The 26,618-nt window shown below is 39.3% G+C and overlaps 1 protein-coding gene and 1 long non-coding RNA gene across 41 annotated transcripts in view; one reads left to right on the plus strand and one right to left on the minus strand.

Annotated features, from left to right (window-relative positions):
• Positions 1-26,618, minus strand: part of LRIG2 (leucine rich repeats and immunoglobulin like domains 2) — a 154,559-nt gene that overhangs the window by 33,694 nt on the left and 94,247 nt on the right. The window contains exon 1 of one of the 40 annotated variants that reach the window (XM_035701026.2): positions 25,622-25,958. The exons of 37 other annotated variants lie outside the window; for them this stretch is intronic. In XM_035701026.2, the coding sequence (XP_035556919.1) occupies positions 25,622-25,728 (107 nt within the window). In that variant the 5' untranslated portion in view covers positions 25,729-25,958. Of the gene's footprint in view, positions 1-23,325; positions 23,502-25,621; positions 25,959-26,618 lie in introns of those variants that run through there. 2 more of the 40 variants (XM_025452931.3, XM_049095859.1) reach the window with 2 other exon arrangements.
• LOC112663915 (uncharacterized) lies at positions 2,223-26,078 on the plus strand. The gene is made up of 4 exons (XR_003139439.3): positions 2,223-2,297; positions 6,600-6,668; positions 23,329-23,426; positions 25,941-26,078. It is a non-coding gene; the product is annotated as an uncharacterized LOC112663915 (long non-coding RNA).

Genomic DNA, 26,618 nt, shown 5'->3' on the forward strand with positions numbered 1-26,618 from the left:
TTTATACATATTAAGTGCCTAAAACCACACAACAACATTACGAGGCATACTTTTATAATCCTTATTTGCCTAGGTCAGAGACAGGTAAGATTAATAATTTGTCAATCCAAGGTCATACAGCTGATAAGTGAGGAAGCTATAAACTTGAAATTCCATCTCACTTCTAGCAAGTAGTTTGTTAGATATAGCAGAGATTTCACTGAAATTAGTCATAAGTCTAAATATTTAAATAGGCTTTAAAAATTCACCTTGTTGCTTCCTGGCATCTTTACAAGGCTGAAGTGGAATCCAGCCCACACAAGCTGTCTGCCCAAGACATGTATTATACATTACAATATGGCTAGCAATAGGGACACACCAGAGAAACATTACGGATCACTTTATCTCACTGTGTGACCACAGGCAGTTGACAGATGCATGCATGTCTGAATGATGTCTCTATCACAGCAGAACAATTTGTTCTCAGCTAGATTCATGTCTGTCCATCTGTAAAATTTAGCCACTTTCATTTAGGAGCTTAATTTACACCGTAAGGTAAGTAAGGCTAGATGAAACCATCCCTTTTCCACAACAGTTCTAATACCTTTATTCCAAGATACCTGGCACCAGGTATCAGCTCAAGGACACTCATGACTAGGGGTATGCATTGGGAAATGTTAGAGATAAAAATAGGAATATATTCCACATCCAACTCACACTTGCTACTAAACAACACTGGATAAGTGAAAAGATATTTATTGTGGCATTTCAACTAAAGAAATTCAACTCTTCTAATTTAAGTTAGATAGTCCACATTCTGCTCCTAGGGGGCTGGTCTGGCAAATAGAGAGCAACTCTCATCTGTATAGCAGGCTACATAGTGTGATTTAATTCCATACCTGATGCTTGTTAAAAATTTAACTTTTTTCCCTTTTATAGATTAAGAGCTTTGATTTTAATCATAACAGCGCTTCTAATGCCTTCTCAAACCCTAATGTCCCTGGCAATGTAACTCTTGATTGTACTCATCTCCTATAGTTCTCTCATGGATGTCAATGACCAGATAATCACATTTAAAGAAAATTATTATTGGGACCCTGGTGGCTCAATGGTTAAGCATCTGCCTTTGGCTCAGGGCGTGATCCCACATCCCAGGATGGAGTCCCCCCCCCATCAGGCTCCCTGAAAAGAGCCTGCCTCTCCATCTGTCTATGTCTCTGCCTCTCTGTGTCTCTCATGAATAAATAAAAATATTTTTTTTAAAAAGAAAATTATTATTAAAGGAACCTAAAGCAATTAAGTTAACCCAACTTACATGTGGTATAAACTACTTTATATTAAGCATCAGTGAAAACTGCCCAGTGTCTCAACTGGGGGAAAGAGTGATTTTCTCTACCTCTTTGAAGAACTTTTAAAGGCTTTTTGATGGAACCCAAAGGATAGTGGAAATACTCTGGAGCCTCTCTGCAGGATAATGCTGTCTTTAGAATATATACCTCAGTTGCTGCAAGCCCAATCACGTGCTCACTACAGGTGTCACCTCAGAGATCAGACTGGCTGGGCTCCCGAAAAGATCAATAGGCCTTTGGCTAGAGATTTACTATACCCATGCTTGGAAGAGGAAAATTAAAAACATGCGAAGAAACAGTTCAAAGCCCATATTCCTATTTTATGGATGAAAACTGTCCAGGTTGCTACAAGATTACCACGGTTTTCAGCCATGTTCTGGTAGACTATTCAACAGTGTTGTGTCAGCAAGAGGAAGAGAGGCCAGACTCACAGAGGGGTGTTCTTTATTTAGAAGTGTCACACTAATGATCCCCATAACCTCCCAAATTTGTGCTATATCGCAGAAAGCCTAATAAGTTTAGTAATTCCAGGTAATCTACCAAAATCATTATGCTTAATTTTGTAAGGTACACAATGGTGATCTCCTGAATAAAGTTTTGATCATGGACCAAAAAAAAAAAAAGATTAAAAAAAAGAATACATGTCTCAGAGGTCAGAACCCCATAATGAGGCTCTGTGGCCCTTCTGTGACAAATCCACATTGGGTGGGATTTTAAAACACTAACAGTGAACTAAAATACTCCCAAAGTAGTACCATCATAGAAAGCAAAGCAAAGTAGTTCCCCCACTCCGCCTCAAACACAGCTTGGCTTCCTATGGTTTCAATTGCTCACAGTCAACCACGCTCTGGAAGCGATGATCCTAACGCTATGTCACAATGCCTACATCCTTCACTTCACTTCATCTCATCCCATGGGCATTTTATCATTTCACATCATCAGGAAGAAGGGGGAGTATAGTACCGGAAGGTATTTAGAGAGAGACCACATTCAACTATTACAGTATACTGTTATAACTATCTTATTATTGTTACTGTTAATGTCTTATACGATGCCTAATTTATAAATTAAACTTTATCATAGGTATGTATAAGAAAAAACATAGTATACATACAGTTCAGTGCTATATACAGCTTCAGGCATCCACTGGGAGTCTTAGAACCTATCTCCTGTGATTATAGGGAAAGGGGGCTACTACAAGATAAATCTGTATAGCTATTTATCAAAATACTAGGTATCTAAAATTAAATGGGTTGATCTGATCATCAGGTATTCATGCAACAAACATTTATTGAACCACCTGCCAGGCACTGTGCTAAGTTATATGGTTATAAATGTTATTAACCTTAGTAACCTTTTTGTCTTTTTTGAAAGCAACATTTACAGTACTCAGGTGGAGTCAATGGAAAACTAAAGACAGAGTCAACATCGATTCAACCATTCCCCCTCATCCCTAAAAATGTGTAAATTCTTTTATACTTAAATCTCCCTCTGGAATTAATCTAAATTTCCCTCTGGAGTTAATCATGACATGTGCATATGGGAGTGTACAGACACACCTTTACTTTCAATAATCATGCCTTCCCTATTTCTTTCAAGTATTTCAAAAAGGCTGAAGACGACTAAAATTGGAAGACTTCAAGTACCAGATGTAAAACTCTTAAATTAAGAATTTGGATACTTTTTTAAATTAAAGTCTCTCACTATTCTTCCCAGTGGCCAATAAATTCCATTTGGTTTGCATAAGGTAATGCTGATTTGTCAGTTTTTAAGTCCAAGTCCTGAAACGGAGAACTGTCTTTCAAAAAATTTCACCTTGAATATCCCCAAAATGTACTTAAAAACTTGAAGTAATCTAATGCTTGATAAACAAAACCTAAAGAGTCTAGCTTTGTAACAGTCAGTAATCCTTCATTTTTAAACCCCACTATTATCTGAATATTTATGGTTATGATGCTTGGAGAGTGAAGATCTCAGAGAAGGCCTTATCTCAATGTTGTAAACTCAGCTCCCACTTATGCTAATTTATAGGGATGTAACTGTAATAAGTAATGAATTATTAAAGTTCTTGATATCATGTGGAGCCAGAGGTGCCATTAATGTAGTCGTTTAGTACATCAGGGTGTAAATAATTTATAGAATGTACAGAGAAATCACAATACTCTGAGGAGAGGAATCAAGGTCTGCAAGCTAAATGCAAAAAAAGTCCTACAGCAACACAGATACAGAGGTTTTCTGCTGCCTGGTCACATGTGTATACTTTTGAGTCATTATCAATCTTTTTTCGTTTTTGAAATTTTGTAGTACTAATAAGACTATGATATGAACTTCAATAATAATGATACTTCAGTGAAAAGGGCCCTTCACAAAAGTTAAAAGTTAAGAACGTATCATATCCAACAGTTTGGGTATGACAATGTTTTACCTATTTATCCAACATTATTTGCCCTTTTTATTCCTTTAAGAGAGAGTGTATGTGTGTGCACAAGCAGGTGGGGAGGAGCAGAGGAAGAGAGACAGAGAATCTCCAGCAGACCCTGCACTGAGCGCAGAGCCTGCCCCAGGGCTCAATCCCATGATCCTGATATCATGACCGAAGTTGAAATTAAGAATTGGCTGCTTAGCCAACAGAGCCACCCAGGCACCAAGATAGGGATTTCTGCTCACAAAAAAAAAAGGTCAGGAATTTACTGGAATAGCAAAATCATGAAATAAAAAGAAACCTAAATGTTTATTAAAATGGATCACTTAAGGGCAGCCTGGGTGGCTCAGGTCGTGATCCTGGAGACCCTGGATGGAGTCCCGCACTGGGCTCCTTGCGTGGAGCCTGCTTCTCCTTCTGCCTGTGTCTTTCTGTCTTTCATGAGTAAATAAATAAAATCTTTAAAAAAAAAAAAAGGATCACTTAAATAACTTATCAAAGTTCCAAACAATGGAAATCTTGCAGCCAGTAAAAAGAATAACACACTTATTTACGCATAGTACATACATAGCATGGCTTTGTGTGTGTGCAAGCACACATGCATTTCAAAGAAAAGAAAAAAGATACATACGTGTGTAGAACTTCAAGAAGGAAACCCCAAAAATAGTTAAGTGTTTTCCTTGGGTGGAACAAAAAAACTATTATTTTTCCACTTTATATGCTCCTGTACTGTTTTAATCGTTTACCAAGGGAAAACATTGTCTAAAAATAAAAATAAACTCACATATAAAATCTATCTTCAACCAAGAATGTGACTGGAAAAGATTTTAATTCCGTTACTTTTCTAAGAGTATAAAATTCTTCCTACAGAATGTTTTCAGAATAATGCCTTTAAGTTAACCAAGTCAGACAAACTGGACAAAAGGAAAAAAAAAAAGGTACTAGATGGTTCTCTTATATTCCTGATCAGCAATATACCTCAGAAAGATAGTGGGAAATGCAAACTGACTGTTTTTGGACTGACTTATGAACAGTAAATTCCACTTTAGAACCTAGTGTCTAGCCTTCAAATTTCAAACCAGGGAACAGAGTTGAAATTTTAGCAAGCAGTACAAACCATAGCAAAAAAATAAAATAATAATCCAGCAACAGCAGAACAAATGCTGTTGCTTATACATGAAAATATACAGAAAGCTATGCATTTTCCATCATCATTTGTAAGCATCTTCTGCATATCACCTGGGTTCACATCTTTGTATCAGACTATATTTTACTTAAGTCATTATAAAAATTTTTAGGAATGAATGGATATGAAAACCAGTTACCACCTACATTATTGGTAGAAAGGAAGTACTAATCAAAGCCAAGCCATTAGTTGGGTTTCTCATTATTAATGTAATCCATCATTCCTTAATATCCATTTAGTTGTAACTTGGCACAAAATCTAATAATCTCTCCAAATAAGCATACTTATACTCAGGGTTGGTTATGCTTTTCCTGTAGCAACCTGCCAAGATTTTGATTATAAAAGCAAGATATAATAGTGATTTTGAAAACAGATGTGTAAAAAATAAAAATATGTTAAGAGGAACCTAAAGTTAAGTATTTATACCACATAATGTATTTATACCACACTTCTCTAATGTCACACTATGATTTAACTTTAAAACTGCTAATCAATTAAACTCAACAGCAAAGAAAAACAATCCAATCATGAAATGGGCAAAAGACATGAACAGAAATTTCACAGAGGAAGACATAGACATGGCCAACGCGCACATGAGGAAATGCTCCGCATCACTTGCCTCAGGGAAATACAAATCAAAACCACAATGAGATACCACCTCACACCAGTGAGAATGGGGAAAATTAACAAGACAGGAAACAACAAATGTTGGAGAGGATGTGGAGAAAGGGGAACCCTCTTGCACTGTTGGTGGGAATGTGAACTGGTACGGCCACTCTGGAAAACTGTGTGGAGGTTCCTCAAAGAGTTAAAAATAGACCTGCCCTAGGACCCAGCAATTGCACTGCTGGGGATTTACCCCAAAGGTACAGATGCAGTGAAACACCGGGACATCTGCACCCCGATGTTTCTAGCAGCAATGTCCACAATAGCCAAACTGTGGAAGGAGCCTCGGTGTCCATCAAAAGATGAATGGATAAAGAAGATGTGGTTTATATATCCAATGGAATATTCCTCAGCCATTAGAAACGACAAATACCCACCATTTGCTTTGACGTGGATGGAACTGGAGGGTATTATGCTGAGTGAAATAAGTCAATCGGAGAAGGACAAACATTATATGGCCTCATTCATTTGGGGAATATAAAAAACAGTGAAAGGGAATAAAGGGAAAAGGAGAGAAAATGAGTGAAAATATCAGAGAGGGTGACAGAACATGAGAGACTCCTAACTCTGGGAAACAAACAAGGGGTAGTGGAAGGGAGGTGGGCAGGGGGTTGGGGTGACTGGGTGACAGGCACTGAGGTGGGGCACTTGACGGGATGAGCACTGGGTGATACGCTATATGTTGGCAAATTGAACTCCAATAAATTAAAAAAAAAACTGTTAATCACCACTAGTTATTCTGTTATTCCTGCAGTTAAATTTATTTACAAATAACAAAATTTCCTCTTTGGGGAAAAATTAGGGAAGGATGAGGAAAACAGAAAGTAAAGAATACACATACCTTAAAAAAAAGGCTTACAGCAAGGTAAAACTTACAGCAAAATTTTGTACCAAACATGAAATTAATAATTTACATAGTATGTAGTTAGTTAAATTGCTTTTTTAAAATTTGCATCAGCTGAACATCTTAACATTCTTGATGATTGGAATATTACAGAATAAACAAGTTGAGTCACTTTGGCATGGAAAAGAAAATACTGCTTAAGAAGACTGCATAAGAATTCAGGTATGTTTCAAAAATATTTTTGCTAAGCTGTTAATATGATGTTTTCTCTACTGCTAAATGCCCATTTTCCATTAGTATTGAAGGACCTTTAAAAAAACAAAATATACCATATCAAATGTCATGGACTGAAGATGAGGGAGATGTATTTTCTAGCATTGGGAAGAAATGACCACCTTAATATACAAGTAATTCTTTGAATATCTGTGCTTTGTGTATGTTGTGCATCATGAAATGAAAAGTATTTTTAATATAATGAAACATTAGGACAGTTTTCTCTATAAAAATGTGTCCTCCAAAGCATAAAGGACTTTCAAAGAATTAAGCAAAGCACAGAACTCCTCAATTAACATTCAATAAACAACTGTTCTATGGTTCGGTGGCTCTCCACCACTGCTGCAGCATCATCAGGGAAGATTGATACCCTGATGCTGGGGTCTCATCCCAGACCAATCAAATCAGAATGACTGGAGTGTGGAGCCCAAGCACTGGTATTCTGTAAAAGCTCTCCAGGTGACAGTCTAATATGCAGCCAGCACTGAGAACTACTGCACCAGTCCAGAAATCTAACACTCCAAAGCCTATGGCCAGAGGATGCTCTGTTAAGATTCTCTCCTTTTCCTTTTCTTGCCCTACAATAAATCTGTCAACAAAGATTTGACACCTTTGCCAGGCAACACGCTAAGCATATACGAACAAAACAGACATTTTTGAGTTTGTATGCTCCCCTCTTGGAGTTTAAAGGATCACTTTAAACTAAAGCCTCACTGGCACCAAGTTGCCACTAAATTCCATTTACTATCAAGATGTAATTCCTACAAAATAAATTCCTGGGGTGCCTAGGTGGCTCAGTTGGTTGAGCATGGGACTCTTGATTTTGGCTCAGGTCATGATCTCAGCGTCATGGGAACCATCAAGCCCCACATGGGCTCCACACTCAGCACACACAGTCTGCTTATGATTCTCTCCTCCTCCCTCTGCCCCTCTCTTGGCACACTCTTTCTCTTTAAAAAAAAAAAAAATTCCTAGGGCACCTGGGTGGCACAGTCTGTTGGTTTGTTGGGGTCTGGTGTCAGGGTGGTGAGATTGAGTTCGGCTTCCATCTCCTTACTCAGTGGGGAGTCTGGTTGGGTTTCCCTTTCCCTCTTCTTCTGCCCCCACCTCCACCATGCTTGCCCTCTCACTCTGAAATGAAAAAACTTTTCCAAAAAAGGCATTAAAAACTAAATTTTTAAAAAATTTCTGTTTGTTCCAGAAGAGGGTGAGACAAAAGAGGTGAAGAGAGAGGTGCTTTTATTTCTATTTAATACATTTCTGTTTTGTTTTAAAAATGAATATATATGCCCTTTTATAACTTATACATTTTTTTGAAATAAGATTTTTATTTTTTTTCAAGATTTTATTTTATCTCTACACCCAATGTGGCACTCAAACTTACAACTCTGAGATCAGGAGCTGCATGCTCTACTGACCAAGCCAGAAAGGCACCCAAAATGAGGTTTTTAAGATTAATTTGTAGATAAACGCAGCAAGACATACCCGTTGGTTCTTAGATAATCCTTGGCTACATATTTCACTGGGGAGGAGTGGAATGCGGGTTTGGGTAGGAGAGTCCATAGCAAAGCTAATGGCCCTAGGTTTCCTTACTTTGCAAATAATAGCCTTGTTTTTCCTAATCCCTTAACTATTGTTTCCATACCTAGCAAGATCTTATCTTGGGTAAAGGGTAAAGGTTGAAGGTAAAAATCTTTAGGGATACAATGAGCACACTATGGCCCTCCTTTCCAAGTGGTTCTAACATCTAAAATTAAGTGAGACTCAGGGCAAGGCAAGCAATGGAGGTAAAGTTAATTAAGAGAACCAGACTGCAAAACAAAAGCAATTAAAACACTTTCCTTCTACCAAATTATCAAAACCAAAATTTTTAACAATAATCAGTACCAGGTAAAGTGTGATAAGATAGGCACTCTCACAGTGCCAAAAGAAGTTTAAATTGTTAACTTATGGGCAGCCCCAGTGGCACAGCAGTTTGGCGCCACCTGCAGCCCGGGGCATGATCCTGGAGATCCGGGATTGAGTCCCACTGTCGGGCTCCCTGCATGGAGCCTGCCTCTCCCTCTGCCTGTGTCCCTGCCTCTCTCTCTCTCTCTCTCTGTGTGTGTGTGTGTGTGTGTCTCTATGAATGAATAAATAAAATCTTCAAAAAAAAATTGTTAACTTATGCTGCGTCCCATGTAAAATAATCAAGATAATTCAGGTCTACCCTGCCTGAACAACCAATCCCAAATGATCTATAGCAAATAATATATTAGTTCAGATTTCTTAAGGCTCTCTCATTGTAGGCTTTCTTGTTTGGGTATCTTCTGAACTAACAAAAATGCCTTGAAGACTGCAAAAGATTTTGTGGGATCACATCTTCTGTTTACCACTTCCCTAGACAGATCAGGATAGAGATGAAATATGTTAAATCCTAATGCAATGAAGGAAAAGCATATTATATATACTTGGAAAGGATTTTTGGAAGTGAATAGTTCACTACAACAGTAGTATGCAAGCCAAGGACAATATATATTGGACTCTGGAAACACGATGGTAAGCATATTCCCTTCCCCGCACTCCCCCCACCCCCCATGTACTTTAGGAATTTATCAGTAGGTCTGTTTCTTTTGAAGAATAAAAATGGTGTTTCTCCTAGCATCTGGAAAGATGAGGTATGTGAAAGATAAAATTGCCTTTTGAAGTATCCCGACTCTAGAGACAACTGGCTGCTGTACAGGTTTGAATGAAGTTGTGTAGGCTATTAAAAACTCAAACCACAGCTGCAAGCCATGACACTCCGTGTGCAACTGATTATTCACTAATATTTAGTAAATATTTAATAGCTGCTGCAAAGCCCTATAAAAACAGAGATGATCAAAATAAATGAAAGGTTATTTGTGCATGGAAAAGTTTTTGGTACACTCAGACCAAACATCTCAGACAGAGTAAGATGGGAGCTAGTTAGTAGAGACTTAATGTGCTTATGTTTAGAATTCTTTTTTTTTGTAAAATGATGATCTTAAAATACAAATAATTAGCTAATACCCTGATTCATTCAGGTTTACTACAGAAAATGAGGTGCCTTGAAAAGAAACCATCTAATATAAAATATAATATAAAAAAGACTAGAGAAGCAAATGAGAAAAGACTGCTTTGAACTTGTCTCTCTCCTTCCTCAGAAGACACAACCACACATTTAATTCATTTACTACATTCATTCAACAAATATTTTTGAGTGCCTACTGCTGATCACTGTTTGTCTAGCAACAGACAAAAATCCATGCCCTCATATTTACAATCTACTGAAAAGAAAAAAAGTAAAATATGTAGCATGTCAGAAAATGATGCCTGCTTAAAACAAAGAGGGCCAAGGAGTTGGGATTGTCGCTGGGAGAGGAGAGAGAATCTGAAAGTCCTGAGATTCTTGTGGAGACTGGTGTAAACAAGAAACAAGGGCATGATGAGACTGGTGCTGATGACCTTGTGGCAGACAGTAGTTGGTGGGAGAATGTAGAGGAAGAAAGGGATAGGGAATTTTCCCAGTTTTTCTTTACTCTGAAGTGTCGACTTAGAATAGGGTGATATCATCCACAGCACAAAGAAGTTCCCCTGATTTCTGTCTTACGGAAGCCTAGAAGCCAAGAGAAGGAAGTACTACCTAGATTTGATCAGAGAGTGAACCAGGTTTGTAAACCCACTGTACACTCGGTTCCATAGCCACTCTTACCTCTCTGTAAGAAGTATGGTGAAAATAACACGGATGCACCAAAATGAATGGAAGAAGTAGAAAATAAAGGCTGATAGTAATAAATCAGGTAAAGGAGAGGCCTTAGTAGAAAGGAAATCACAACTGTACCATTTCTTTTTTTAAAGATTTTATTTATTTATTCATGAGAGACACACAGAGAGAGGCAGAGACACAGAGAGCGGGAGAAGCAGGCCCCCCACAGGGACTCCAATGTAGGACTTGATCCCAGGACCCCAGGATCACAACCTGAGCCGAAGGCAGACGCTTAACCGCTGAGCCACCCAGCCGTCCCTGTACCATTTTTAAAAGGACTCATTTTCAATTCACCATCCTGTGGTTTAAAGCAATTAAAGTTCTTTTCACCTCCCAAACAGATTATCCAACTGAAGAGAATCAAGTTTTGTCAAAGTTATGTTTCTGTCTTCCTCACAACATACAATGGAAGGTTGAAAATTCATTTTCAGAAAAACATACATCCATCTGGAGTGAACTTACATACAAGGCCCTCAAATCAACTTCCCTAACATATCACTTTCTAAAACCTAAGAATGTTTTCCAAAATATATCTTAATCCTTAACCAGTATCACTATCAACATAGAAAAAGATACTACAAATTATCTGCCTTTTTAAAAAAGATTTTATTTATGAGAGGGAAAGCTCTTATGTGAGTGAGAGAACACGAGCAGGGTGAGGGGCAGAAGGAGAGGGAGAAGCAGATTTCCCACTCAACAGGGAGCCTGACCAGGGCTTGATTCTGGGGGACTGCGGGATCATGACCTGAGCTGAAGGCAGACACTTAACCAAGCCACCCAGGCACCCCATCTGCCCCTTTAGAAAGGAAAGGAAATATTTAGTATTGACAAAGCTACGCAATTTTTCCTTGATACCACACAAGTCACTGATAGTGAGCTCTGGACTGACTCCACCTGTTAACAGTGAAAACGTTTTGCCAAAGTTACTTAAGGAGAGCAGCAGCTAGAGATTGAAGCTCAAGTAACATGCAAATTTGCTAGAGTTCTTCAATATAATGTCCTCTTTGTATGCTAAAGAACTCATCTGTTCACAACTATTCTAAACAAATGCAAACAAACCTTAAAGTTACCATAACAGAAAAGAAAGAAAACGAGAAGTAACTAAATACATATGAAATTTAATTAATCTAATACAGCAGTGATTCCCCCAATACTGATCCAGGATAAAGTTTTTACCAGTCCGCAGTGAAATGAAAATAGTAAGGATAAGATTATAAATTTTGCATAAAGCTAAATATATTTAATCTACAGAATTGTCCTTATTTCCAAAATTAGGTACTTCCTAATTTTTTGGTGCTGTCATGAAATGACCATAACAACAAATAACTGAAGGAGAGAGGTTCTAATGGTGTCACTTGGTAAAACAAGAAGTTGACTGATACATTTGGGCCTCCAATTCCTCTGTGTGTGTGTGTGTGTGTGTGTGTGTGTGTGTGTGTAAAATCAGAATACTGTGATGCAGAGCTCAGCACCCATGGGCAATCCAGTAAAATTATGAATAACTGAATACAATTTGAAAGAGTTTTTGATATAGAGAAGCATAAAGATGGAATCTAACTAGGTTTCTGTCAGGCATCCTGGGTGGCTCAGCGGTTTAGCGCTGATTTCTGCCCTACGGAAGCCTAGAAGCCCGTAGGCCCAGGGCGTGATCCTGGGGACCTGGGATCAAGTCCCACATCAGGCTCCCTGCATGGAGCCTGCTTCTCCCTCTGCCTCTGTCTCTGTCTGTGCCTCTTTCTCTGTGTTTCTCATGAATAAATAAATAAAAATCTTTAAAAAAATAAAATAAATAAATAGGTTTCTGTCTAGGGAAACTTCCATGTCTTCCTACTTTTATACATACATACATTACTCCTGACACCAGATGTATGATCCACAACCCCCCCCCCATATACTAACCAATTCTCCAACACCAACGGGATGTACCACAATTCAATTCTGACATTAATAGATGCTAGAGCAGACTCTACACATTAAGAGCTCAGTCTCAGAACACTTACCCCCCATTTCAGCCCCACAGCCCATCTCACTTCTCTGTAAAAAGTATGGTGAGGGGTACCCGGGTGGCTCAGTCAGTTAAATATCTGCCTTCAGCTCAGGTCATGATCTCAGGGTCCTGGGACGGAGCCCCGTTTTGGGCTCCCTGCTCGACAGGGAGTCTGCTTCTCCCTCTCCCTTTGTCCTTCCACCTCCCCACTGCCCACTCCCAAACACTCATGTTCGTGTGTTCTCTTCAAATTTTTAAAATTAAAAAAAAGAAGTATGGTGAAAATATCACAGATATAAAAGATAAATACAAGTAGTAGATCCCCATGTTACTCACAACTTCTGTCCATTTTGACTACAGATCAGAGGTTCCCATGATCCTCTTTTTGGATTCAACCACCTGCTAGAACAGCTTACAGAAATCAAGAAGGCAGATTTACTGGTTTATTATACAATAAAAGGATATGGTAAAGAGCACAGATGAGCAGTCAGATGAAGAGATACATAGGGTGAGATCTGGAAAGGTCCGATGCAGGAGCTTCTGTCCCGGTAAAGTTAGGGTGCATCACCCTCCCAGCACATAGATGTGTATGTTCACCATCTCAGAAGCTCTTTAAAGCCCATTCTTTGGGATTTTTTTTTTAAAGATTTATTTATTCAGAGAGAGAGAGAGAGAGAGGCAGAGACACAGGCAGAGGAAGAAGCTGGCTCCGTGCAGGAAGCCTGACGTGGGACTGGATCCCAGGTTTCCAGGATCACATCCCAGGCTGCAGGCGGCGCTAAACCGCTGCACCCCCGGGCTGCCCCTTTGGGATGTTTTTTATGGAGGATTCATTACATAGGTATGATCAATTATTATTAACTCAATTAATATTAATATTAATGTTAATTACTATTTACTCTTCCCTTCAAGGAGAATGGGGTTGGGGCTGAAAGTTCCAAGCTTCTAATCATAGCTTGGTCTTTTCCGTGATAAGCCCCCATCCTTAAGTTATCAAAGAGCCTACCAAGAGTTGCCTCTTGATCAAAAGATCAGAAGAAATTTACCCAGGATATTTCAAGGGATTTAGGCGCTATGTCAGGAATCAGAGTCAAACACCAAGTATTAGAGCACAAAATGCCCCCAATGCTCTCATCACTTGGAAATTTCAAGGCTGAGGAGCTCTGTGCCACCAACCAAGGTCAGAGACCAATTTATATTTTTTCTATTATTTCACAGCCCACCTTGGTCTCTGGCCACAGACTCCCTTACAGCAAAAAGATACTGATACGTTAGAATCCCATACAGTCATTAATAATTGCACTAGTGCATCATCATATAATCTAAAAATGCTTTCTGGGCAAGGCTACTCAGTTTCGCAGGCTTCCAATCTTGTGAGGTCACAAAAACAAGAGTGGCATAGACAAACACAGTTTTAGCCAGGCATCCGGTATAATTAGGCTAAGAGATGATATATCATCTCTTACTCTGAGCCCCTTTTGAGTTGTTAACATTGGGTTTCCCTCATTATACAACCCACTTATTCGTGCCTTTACCCTCAGCTACTATTGCTCCCTCTCTCCATTTATACTCAAACTCTTCCTGCTTCAGAAGAGACATCAGGTTCAGGTACTGTGCCGATTTAGATCTGAAACAGCACTGATAGTCTAGCAGGTACCTCTCCTTCAGCCCACTCCACTCAGTTAGGGAAAGGTTACACAGATGTAGAACACTGGGCTATTCTTACCACCAAGCGATATAGTGGCATTCACTCTTAACCTCAATTTTGCCATATGAGGCAAACCCACCCCGTCAGGCCCTTGGAATTCTAATCTAAGCTTACAAATACAGTTTCTTGCTAAGGAATCATCCCTGTTTTCAGCACTCTGTGTTTGCAGCCCTGGTCCTATAACCAGTATTATTAAGCACAAAAGAAAAAAGAACTGAGGTGATATGAAGAAAGAAAAAGTACAGTCACTATATGAGGATACGTCTCCTTTGGTAGGAACTAGCATCCTTTGCCACCCTCTCTTCCCCAGATTCACCAGAAAAAGAGGACTCTCCCTGGTGAGGCCACTCCTTTAGTCCCACCACATGTTAAGTGAGAGTGCACACACATGAACATAGGTAAGGCCATACATTCAGGTCTTTACCTCCCACTTTACACAACCAATGTTTTCATTGCCCATTCAAGTCTCTATTAAACTGGTACTTTGAGGAGGGCATCTCTCTGCCCACTTGTTGGACCTTATGAGCTATATATTCCTCGGTCTGAAGAAACCATGGTCGGTCATCCAAATTGTTAACAATTATCTTCTGTTCCAACTCTTTCATAGTACTCCAAGCATTTGCATCTACTGGCAGATAAGCAAAGCCCAGTCCAGAGTCAGTGTCTACTTCCTGTCAGGACCCATCTGTAACTCACCAGGGATTACAGCATCAGTCTCATTTGCCAGCTGTATGCAGGGCCTTCCCAACAGACAATCTGCCACTTAGCCATCAACAATCTGCATTTTGCTTGCAGATAGAAAAATTCTTACCAGCATTTTGTGCTTCAGAAGGTACAAGAGGATTATGCCTAGATTCAGTCATCTTTGCATTGCTGCATGGCCCATATCCACTTATGTCATAGACCCAGGTGGCCACCTCAAGCAAGCACACAGGGATATTTGTTGATTCTAATTGTCTTATAAACCTGAAAAAGGGTTCTTCTGATGAGCATCAACATACCTACTATGCACACTTCAAATTCCTGCAGTGATTTCCACAGGGCTGTGCCCTATGTGGGCATCCCTTTAATAGGCCAGGTTTCCACTGTTCTTCTGCCTAGCCATATGGCCAAGCCAGTGGCCACTGCCTGTGAATCATGAAAAGCCAAACACAGGGGCTGTTCAATTCTTCCATTACTGCTAGAAAACCAGTATGCAATTCAGCCCACCGAGTTAATTTGTCTTTACCTTCTTCAATCAGAGTGGTGGCCTTCCAAACAGGAAGTTCACCTTGGAAATGCCATCACAAACCAAGGAGCTCTTTGTTGGTCAGTTATGAGCTACTTACAGGTTGCTGCCCAAGTGACAATAGGATCCAGCAGCTCCTCACACAGTTCCAAAGTCAGTCTTAGGTGGAAAGAGGCTCCCTGCTCTTGAGTATCTCCCTCCTTGCCTTTCCATTTTATTACAGAACTCTTCTGGGCACTGCCCTAACTACTCAAGCGTTTATCTGATATGCAAGAGGTTATGAGTATTTCGGTTTTAAGATTATTTTTATGACTTATAGTCACAGTGACTGTTTCAATTACTATTCAATAGCAAGCCCTTAATTGCCCTTCAAGTGGGAACTTTCTAGTCCAAAGTCCAGTAAGTCATTGCTGGGAGGCACTTACAGGCTTTTGCCATAAACCCCAGTCTATGGTACACTCTAGTACACTATTACACAGAGAATTTGTCCATACCAGCACTTCAACTTCTATTCTGCACTGTCTGGGCGTGGGCAATCTTACCGGTTCCCCTTCAGTGTATCCAATTAATATTGAAGGGTGGACTTACATGATTTCTGTTTTACAATAATAGGTAAAGGAGACACTCCCCAGATACAATGTCTGTCAAAAACCTGTTCAAACACACCAATTCTCTCACAAACTTTCACTTTACATTCCTAACTATAGCCTCCACTAAGACATTATTAAAAGGTTTTGGTTTTACAATACTAGGACAAAGAGTTCCCCAAGCCAAAAACATTCCCATAAAACATTCAGGTAAAGGAGATGCAACTTCTTTACATAAAACCTGTTTAAACATTCCAACTTTTAAAATCCTATCAACACTTTTATGTTTATGTTCTCTCAACTACATCAGGGTTTTATCAATGGGTTTGGGGATTTGGTACCACAGTGCAAGAGGTTCTCATATCAAGGAACCCTGGGAACTTTTCTTCTTCACCTCCTGACCATTTTACCTTCTCTTGTGTAAAAGGCTTTGGGTCTTGCTCCCGGGGTTAAGCCAAGGGACCCTGGCACTTTGTCAATTTTTATCTCATTTAATCTATCTAACCAATGCTCCAAGCAATTACTAGTCACATTACTTATTGCAATCCTTGCCTTCAGACTTTTAAGTTTCTCCAAACTGAGGTAAATAGAATATACTTGTTTGGGGTCCTTTATGTTGGGGTGGGGGCAGGAAAAGGTCCCTTTGGCCTGCCCAACCTTAGGTAGTGTTGTACTAAAATCTTGAACTCCATCAATGTCTATTTTATTCATCCCATTTTTTAATAACCATCTAAAGTTTTCCATTCTGCTGGGCTGAATCCCATGATTCTTTCCTTTCTTTTTCCTTTGTTTTACACCAAATGATATTTGCTTTATTCACCTTATTTCTTAAAAACTATTTAAAATTTTCTACCTTGCTCATAAAGCCAGTCCCTTGATTCTCTCCTTTGCCTGTCCTTGTTCTCTTGCTTACTTTACCTAATGTTCTTTTTTTTTTTAAAGATTTTATTTATTTATTCACAAGAGACACAGAGAGAGAGAGACAGAGAGGCTGAGACACAGGCAGAGAGAAAAGCAGGCTCCATGCAAGGAGCCCGAAATGGGACTCGATCCTAGGTCTCCAGGATCACGCCCTGGATTGAAGGTAGCACTAAACAGCTGAGCCACCTGGGCTGCCCTTTACCTAATATTCTTATTAACAGCTATAAAACCTGGAAGGAGAAGCTGACACAGCAAATACATAAGGCTTCCCAACCATCCATAGGTTTTGCAGCAGGTAAGCTTATATGGGGTGTTCATGTAAAAGAGCTCCCCCTAACCACAACATTTACTATCAACTGAGTAACAGGCATAGTCAGCAGATAAATATCCCAATTTCATACAGAAAATCTCATATGGCTTATATATGAAGCATACCATCTGCTTCACTGGAGGTGTTCCACTTGGCATTTATAGGGCCAGGTGGGCAGTACCCGTTATCAGGGTAAACAGACCTTACTTAGAGTGACTTTTATCCAGTCCACCAGGCTGGCTGTTCTCTAAGGAGTAACTTGCTTTGTGTCTGGATCACATACAGCTATCTGTGATTGCTCCATAATGTGCTGGTGGATCCTGCACCAACCCAAACATGGTCTCCCACACTGCAGCATTTAAAACTAGATACTACTCCTAACTTAATTACTCTTACAATTAATAAAGGTTCTTCAGGAAACTAATGTTACTGATCAATAAAATGAAAACAATTCCTTCAAATAGTATTTCCTGGTTTCAATAGTTTCTTGGTTTTGCCCTCCCCCTACACCAATGGTCTTCTTGATGACCAGAGGTTTAAGAGGCAACTTTCTGTTGTCTTCGCAGTTTTTCCCTTGAGGGGGTCAGCTTTGAGTCTAGTAGCCAAAACTCAGATTTGCTGAAATCGGATCTCGGTCTAGCATCTATGTCTGACCCAGAACTCTATTTTAATTTCATTTCAGGTATCACAGTTAACAACAGCCAAAGGACTTAACACTTCACCTTTCCTTATTAGTTTCCATTTCCTTACACATCCAGTGAACCAAAGTGCTAGGAATTGGATCCATCTCTAAATTCCATTTGTAACTTTTATCTTTAGTAACTGAGAGCAGCACAGCTGCTGCTCAATACCATAGGTGAACACAGGCCCATCCAGGAATCAATGGCTCCACATTCCCATCCTTTCACCCTTTCTCTTCCCAAATCACATTTCCATGAGCCAGGCCATTCTAATAAATCTCACCTCTGTGACACCAAATGTCTAGGAAGAACTCCCTGTTTTAAAAGGAAAAAAATATTCAATGACACTTGTTAAAACCTCGTGAGGAAGATTTTATTCAAGGTGGCACAGGTTTTCTCTTCAGGTACAGGGATCAATGTGGTGACATTCTGCAGTGAGGGGGAGACTGGGCTTCAAATAGTGCATGGGCAAGTGGGAGTTTATAGCCAAGGAGAATGGTGGTCAGCCAAAATCAGTGGATGGAAAATCACTAAGAGGAAAAAACAGGGATAAGTGGGTTCTGGCTAAATAGATCTACAGGGATTCTGAAGACAGGCCAGGGTGACTGGACATCACCTGGAGGATGTTAAAAGATGAAAAAACCGACCAGATATCAAGGGTGTGATTGGATATTGATGGTGAGGGCTTCTTGCTACACTTGACTTAGCAGGGTTCTTGCTAAAACTGCATTTTACAAGTATGTATACAGATGAGCCTAGATGAAAGTTCAGAATTCTGAAATTTAGTCAAGCAAAGAATCTTTGTCAGTCTTTATTCTTGCTCAAGGAAAGAGGCATTCTTCTTTCCTCTGAACAATGTAAGTCTATTCTCTTGTTTAGTAGCCTTTTGTCCATTAAGGACCAGGTGAAGCTTCTGTTGGGACTTGGTATAAGAGGATATCCATTTGATGTGAGTAGTCAGGCATTTAATGAGGGGAGCTTCTATGAAAATACAAGAAAAACAAAAATTAATAGTTAGATTAGAAACCTAGTTTCTGAGTCCAGAGGGCAACCAGCTGAAATTTTCAGACTTGAGCTCAAAGCATCTTTAAATGATGAAGGGTAGCAGTGGCCATCTGATTAATTTTCCTGGTCATCCAGCTTCAGCTTGCAGGGTTTCAGGAAAAAGGCAGTTTTAGTTTTTGGTGATGCCAAGTTAGTAGGGTGGGAGGAAAAACTAGAAACATTAGTTTGGAAAATTATAGCCAGACACTGAAGGAAACCAGAGTTGAGGATTTGGTAGACCGGCAAAGTGTGCAAGACAGAACCCACAAGGGTGCACTACAGTTTTGTACTGAAACAAAAAAAATTCTCCTAACAGTCAACCTTTTAATTCTTTTTTTTAAAAGAGAATCCTGATCTCATTAGATCTGTCCTGATTATTTACATAAGTGCATCAAGAAAGGTGACTGCCCATACAGACTCTTTCTGAGTTTGTTTTTGGGTAACTTTTCAAAAGAAATGTCAGATTCAACTTTTAAAAGTATCTTGAGGTTAGGAAGCCAATGTAGGAACTAGCCACCAGACTTCATCTTCCCATACCTATAGATCTGAGTGAACTTCTCTTTCCTTGAGGTCCCCAAGATAGCCTGAGATTTTTGGGCCTGCCAGAAAGTAACCTTTCTTACTCACCTATAACACTGGGAACCCTGTAAGGCAGAGAGTAGGTCAGTTTTTCCAAGAGCACCAGCTCCAAGAGGGCAACCTTAGTCCCTTAAACCAGATTCTATGTATGTCACTCTCAAATATAACATTCCAGTCAAAGTCTTAGTAATAAAACCAATGTTTCCAACTGTGTCCTGTTACAAGAACACATTCTTGTTCAACTTACACAAATAACTTTAGTATCATGAAAATAAGACCATGCACTAAGAGTTTCCAAATTCTGGAGGAATCAGACAGGGAGAAAAAGTAATTGTTTCATATTTGTTGACGAAGGTATAATCGGATTGTAAACTACAGACTGCTTGAGAAAAAAAGAGTTCTTTAAATCTGAAAAACATTAAAGAACCAGCACTGCTTCAAGCAAAGAGTCATAAAAAAATATAACCATCTTTATCAGTCTTCATTCAGTCCCATGTAATTAATTGTTATTCTGCTGATCTTGTGTTAGCAGTTTTATGAATCCATCAGCTTCTTCACTAGTTCTGGAAATTCTTAGTCCAATGCATGGTCTTAAAACTATTCAGTTGATACCAATATGGAGTATTCTTGCCTATAGCTGATTATAAGTAGTCTCAGAGAAGAATGAAAATAAAACAACTTGTCTGTGAATGAAAAAGACTTATAGTCATGGTTAAAATTCTGATTAGAGTTTATTTGATAAAGTAAGTAAGTTATTTCTGTATCATATAATATTTTAACATCCTAAATTGGACAACAACTATGAATTTCAAACATCTCTGGAATACCATTAGTAACATATATCCATACAAAAATAACCTAAGAAGGTTTGTCATTTCTTATTTGACAATGTTTCTCATGTAATCTAAACATAACAAATAAACCTCATTAGTTTAAATCTCTCTTGCAGGGTGAACAAGAAATCCTTTCAAGTTTTTTCAGATACCCTCTGGAATATTTCAAAGTTAGTTTGAGGTCAAAAAATTCCATTTAGGGGTGCTTTGATGGCTCAGTCAGTTAAATGTCCAACTCTTGATCTCAGCTCAGGTCTTGATCTCAGGGTCTTGAGTTCAAGCCCTGTGTTGGGCTCCACAGTGGGCATGAAGCCTACTTAAAAAAAAAAAAAAAAAAAAAAAAAATTCTACTGAGATTTTGATTTTGGGAAGTTGTCAAAAATGTCAAATGGTTTAAATACCTGACTAGGTATGGGGCACCTGCATGGTTCAGTCCATTAAGCATCTGATTCCAGCTCAGGTCTTGATCTCAGGGTCCTGGGATGGAGCCCTGTAATGGGCTCAGCACTCAGTGGGGTATCTGCTTCTCCCTCTCCCTCTGCCCCTCCACCTGCTCATGCTCACTCTCTCTCTAATAAATAAAATCTTAAAAAAAAAAAAAAAAGCCATTTGACAGGTACTGCAAAGCAGTACATATTCATTTTTATAAAGTGACAAAAGAGATCAGAGGCAAATACAGAGTTACAGAGTTGGAAAAAAAAATCTTAGCTTTTATAGTATTGAAAAGACTCAATTTTTTAAAGTAATCGAAGACTTGGGGCACCTGTATGGCTCAGTCAGGTAAGTGTCCAACTCAAGATTTCAGCTCAAGTCATGATCTCAGCATCATGAGACTGGGCCCATAGTAAGACTCCATGCTCAGCAGGGAGTCTGCTTTTTCTCCCCTTATCCTCTCCCTCTGCACTCCCCACCCCCTGCACACTGCACATGCAAATGTTCTCTCTAAAATAAATAAATCTTTTAAAAAAATAATCAAAGACCTGATGAACATAAGCAGCTCAGGAAATTATTTTAATTAGACACAAAATCTTCGTTTCCTAGGCAAATTACATAAAAGGTAAAGGAAAATCTTTTTACAGTTTTTTAATGAAAACAAATAATCCAAGAAAACTTTGACATTCTAGTTTTGCATCAGTATACACTTGATATTAAAGTTCAATTTTAACTTATAAATAAATCTATTTAACCTTAGAAACTTGACCACACATAAAATTCCTGTTCTGCACATCTATAATCATTTTTTTAATATCCATTCAGTTTTTGTCCTATATTTTTTCTTCTTTCTCATTCTGGAACAACCAATCAGTCGACCTCAGAATAAAATTACTTTTTTCCCTGAACAAAAACATATGCCTTCATGTCTTGCATACTTTGCATACAAAGTTGTTTCATATTATTTTTATGGTTTCTAATAGTTCTATCTACATATACTGATTATGATTTTTAGCCCATTGATAAACTTTCTTTTACAGAGAAAACTATGAAATAGACAATTGTGGCCTGTCATATGTTAGCATTCTGTAGATTAGTAATATAAGCTAATTACTAATTAGTAATTAACAGAAGCATTCTGCTTCTCCTTCTCTCTGCCCCTCCCCCCACCCTCCCAACCCCCCCCCCCCCGCCCGCTCATGCATGCACACACTCTCTCTCAAATAAATAAAATCTTTAAAAAAACAAAATACTGGATTAGTTTCTCTATTTCTGAGAGTTTCAGGAATACTTAATTTATGTAAGTGCTCATTCACCTCTAAGGCAGCTTGAATAAAGCTCCTTTAATGGATTTTATAAATTAATTTGGCAATATCATCCAGAGGTAGAAAAATATCACTACATGTACAACATACATACATACACACACATACACACACAAACACAAAGAGCTACGGTTTCCATTCTAAAATTTTAGGCATGAGTTGTAAAATACAGTAATATAATTCACTGGCTTATACAAAATAATCAGTTGTCTTTCCCCACTTCCTATTTTATACAAATTGTTTCTAGGAAATGCAGGGCCAAGTTAATGTTATTTACCAATTGTGTGTAAAGACCACCTTCAAGACATTCTCTTGCCCTGACATGTCATCTTATGAAGGTTGTGGACCAAATTTCAAATGAGTGACCAAGGAGACATCTAGCAACTGTCTGGATGTCTCCAAAGCTCATCCAACTGACCAAAACAACCAGTCTATTTCCAATTAGCTTTTTTCCTTTTCAGGTCAAGTAGTTGCTTTGGGGGGCATCCCTAAGTCCCCTGACAGTCCCCAGTAGAGGGCAAGGGGCCAAAATTCAAGTGACCATAAAGACTGTGGTGGAAAAAGATCTGGCAGAGGTAGAGAGGAGGAGGGAATTTGATGGGGGATGTAAGAAAGATTCAACAGAACTGGAGGGAAGACTGAGGTGAGGCGGTAAGAGGAAGAAGGAGGAAGAGCAGCAATGGGAAGGGAGAGCTCTTCAAGGAGATTTGGGGAGATCTCAAATTTCCCAAAGAAGACAATGAAGTTCTTTATTGTTCTCAGGAAAAGCATGCCAACACAAATGGAGGTAAACAGAGTTGGCAGAAAACATAGTTAGCAGGGGTTCAAGAAGGATATTCGAGTCAAAGGAGAAGTTCCCATGAAAAAGCAGGACCTAACACAGAAAACTAAGAGGTGTTATAGACAGCCAGAAAGAGAGACTTCCAGGACAAGGAGTCAATGGGGGGGGAGAGAAGGGGAAGAGTTCCAGGAAATAATCCCTACTCAGGAAAAAAAAAAAAAACCAGGAAGAAGATATTTCCAGACTGGTAGGTAGCTTTCAAACAAAGAAACCTAGAATTCTAACCCAGTTTCTTACAAGCAGCTGTGCCTGGCACTCTGAGCTTCTTACAAACATGGGACTCCAACCCAACCTGTGTTTATTTGGGACTCTATTTCATCTTCTAAGGTATACTCAGACTCTTAAGAATCAAAATCTGTCCTTACCAGCTTCCACGGACATTTGTCCGGAGCAATGGTTCAGGAGTCGGACTCACCAATGGATCCCCGATCAATCAGTCAGGAGTGAAGATATAAAGTCTTCAAAGGTATGCACTTAGGGTCCTGGGTGAGAGGTCTGGGGGTCCAATGATGAATCTGATCCTATCCAAGTTGAGGCAACCATAACTGTTAAAAGGAGAAAAATGATACTTGTTAAAGCATGGTAAGGAAGACTTTGGGGGTGGGGGGTTGAGGTTGTAAACTTTTGTAGTGGAGGAAAGAGATTGGGCTCAACTCTGGATACTGCATGGGCAAGAGGGACTTTATAGCTAAAGAGAAGGGTGGGGTCAATGAATGGAAAATAATATATTAAGAGGAAACATCAGGGTTCAGGGGGCTCCAACTAAACAGCCTAAAAGATTCTTGCTGAAAACAGGCAAGGGAATCAGACATCACCTTCAGGAGCGTGTAGAAGGAAGAACTCAATCAGATATCAATCAGATAAGGGGAGGGGTTCCTGCTAAAACTGCATTTTACAAGGATGTGTACATATGGCCCAGGAAAGGTTCAGAAATCTGACAAAAGCCTGACCAAGGAAAGAGTTTTTGTCACCTATTTCTTCCTTTTACTCCACACATAATACTTCTGACACCAGACATGTGGGTTTTTTTCCTCCCACACCAACCAATTCTCCAGCACCAGTCGCAATTCAATTCAATTCTGACACTAACTGGAGTTACCGCAGACCTCGTGACATAAGATCTTTCTTGTAAGACTGCCTGTCCCCCACCTCGCTTCAGACACCAATCTCAAGTAGTGGGTCCCCACTACCTACAACTTCTGTATGACTTGGTTACAAATTGGACATTCCCATGACCCCCTCACTGGATTCAATCACTTGCTAAAATAGCTCGCAGAACTCAGAAAAATACTTACTTACAGTTACTGGTTTATTATCTAATAAAGCATACGGTAAAACACAGATAACCAGCCAGGAGAAGAAATACATAAGGTGAGATCTAGAAGGGTCTGGCGCAGGAGCTTCTATCCCAGCAAAGTTGAGGTATGTCACCCTCACCATGTAGATATGTTCACCACCCCAGAAGCTCTTTCAAGTCCACACCTTTGGGATTTTATGGAAGTCAATCATATAGGCATGATCAATTATTAACCCAATCTCTAGCCACTCTCCCCTTCCAGGAGAATAGGTATAGGGCTGAAAGTTCCAAACTTCTAATCATGGCTTGGTCTTTCTGGTGATGGGCTCCCATCCAGAAGCTATTCAGAAGCCAAGAGTCACCTCATTAGGTCAAAAGACACTCCCATCACCAAGGAAGTATCAAGGACTTAGAAACTCTGTGTCAGGAATTGGCCAAAGACCGAATGTTAGAACACAAGACACTTCTAGTGCTCTTATCATTTAGGAAATTACAAAGGTTTCAGGAGCTCTGTACCAGGAACCAGGCACAGATACACATATATTTCAAAAACCAAAATTAATGGATTTCATCTATAATCTTTTTGATGATGGCCACAAGTTTCAGCATTTGAATTTGAATAACTGATGTATTTGCAGCATTACATCTACAAACATTCAAAATCACATTTAAAAAGCCATGTGTACCTAGTGGTTATACAGCTGAAGGCAATTACTGGAGAATGTTACATTTCTCAGTTTAAAAAAGCATGACGTTTTAATATTCTAAGAGTTCTGCTAATGTAAGATTTCCATCCAATTACATTTCTACAACAGAATTGCTCTCCAAGGCAGTTCACTTCAACTGAAAATGTCAATTTCATTACAGGACATTTAGAATTTGGGATGTCATTTGGCTTTAGGAAATCTGTCTAGATTCAACAAAAATCAAACTCAGACACAAAATAATTGTATCTTACATAAAACTATTCATAATTACTGTTTACCTACCAATAGAGGATCTTAAAGGATCTTAAAAGTAAGCCACATTTATTTCAATTACAGATAAAGTTGTGTTGTGTTTTAAACCTGCACCAGATTTATTCTATCATAATCAAGTAGCTATTCCAAGAATTTCTTAGAAAAAGGCACTTGCTGTATTACAAAGATGCCGTGCTAGGCTCAATTCAGACTATGCTGCTCAATGACACCAGGTTGTTTTTTGGGTTTTTTTTTTTTCTTTTTTTTTTTAAATCAGGTTTTAAATTAAATCTGGATCAACAGAACCAGAATCAGCTACAGGCGTCACTACCATAAAACAATAGAAAACATCTCGTTTTATTATATATCCACTAGGCTACTACAACATTTGGTCATTTAAGTTACCTTAATCCTCTCAAAGAAATTCTGAAGTAGCTTTCTTTCCCATCTATCTTAACCTGTAAAGGTTTAAATGCTTTAACCTCTGCAGCAGAGAGAACTTCTATTTGCATTTTACTTGCAAGGAAAATCCAAACAGCCCCTCACATTTTAGGGGTACTTCGCACTCTTCTTTTTTGCGACACTCTTTTCAGAGACGGCTCTATCGGAAGTCTATTAATGAATAAATTCGTTGCTCAGTTAGCAGCATAGAAATAACTGTATGTTAGTGGTTAAGAAACCCCATAATTGAAGCATTTAACACCGACTGTTGCTCTAATGCCAGCAGGCTGACTCAGACTAATGAGCTCCCCAGGTGCCACTGTCTAACACAGGCCTGTCAAGATGAGCACCCAGCAGAGGAGTCTCCAGAAGAACTAACTCCGGTGCATGGAGCCTGCTTCTCCCTCTGCCTGTGTCTCTGCCTCTCTCTCTCTGTGACTATCATAAATAAATAAATAAAAATTTAAAAATATATATATATAAAAAAAAGAAGAAGAAGAACTAACTCCTCCAATCGCTGCGCTTGCTTGCTTGTCACACATAAACAAAGAGAACTGATTTTTTTTTTTTTAGCTTCTTTGCCACAAGCAAATGCACTGAAGACAATTGAAGCATCGCAGGATCTGGGAAAGAATATTCCCTCCCTTCTTGACAGTGAATTCTGAATTAGATTTCAAAACAACAAAACAAAACAAAACAACACGCTGCTTCTAAAGATATTTTCTCAGGTGGGTACTGGATCCCCCTAACACAGGCTGTGGCAACCCCGCAGCTGAAGGATCAAAACTACATCGCCAGACGTGCCAAAATCGGAACCAAGAGACAAAAGGACCATTCTTCGGTCACTGGCGAACGTGACGATAAAAGTCACGTCCCTGCGGGGCGTTCAGGCTGAGTTACACACTGGGTGATGCAGCCCAAAGCAGGCGCGGCTCTCCGGCCATCCGGAGCGCCCTTAACA

This window comes from Canis lupus, chromosome 17 (genome assembly GCF_003254725.2).
Source record: "Canis lupus dingo isolate Sandy chromosome 17, ASM325472v2, whole genome shotgun sequence".
Classification (NCBI taxonomy): Eukaryota; Metazoa; Chordata; class Mammalia; order Carnivora; family Canidae; genus Canis; species Canis lupus.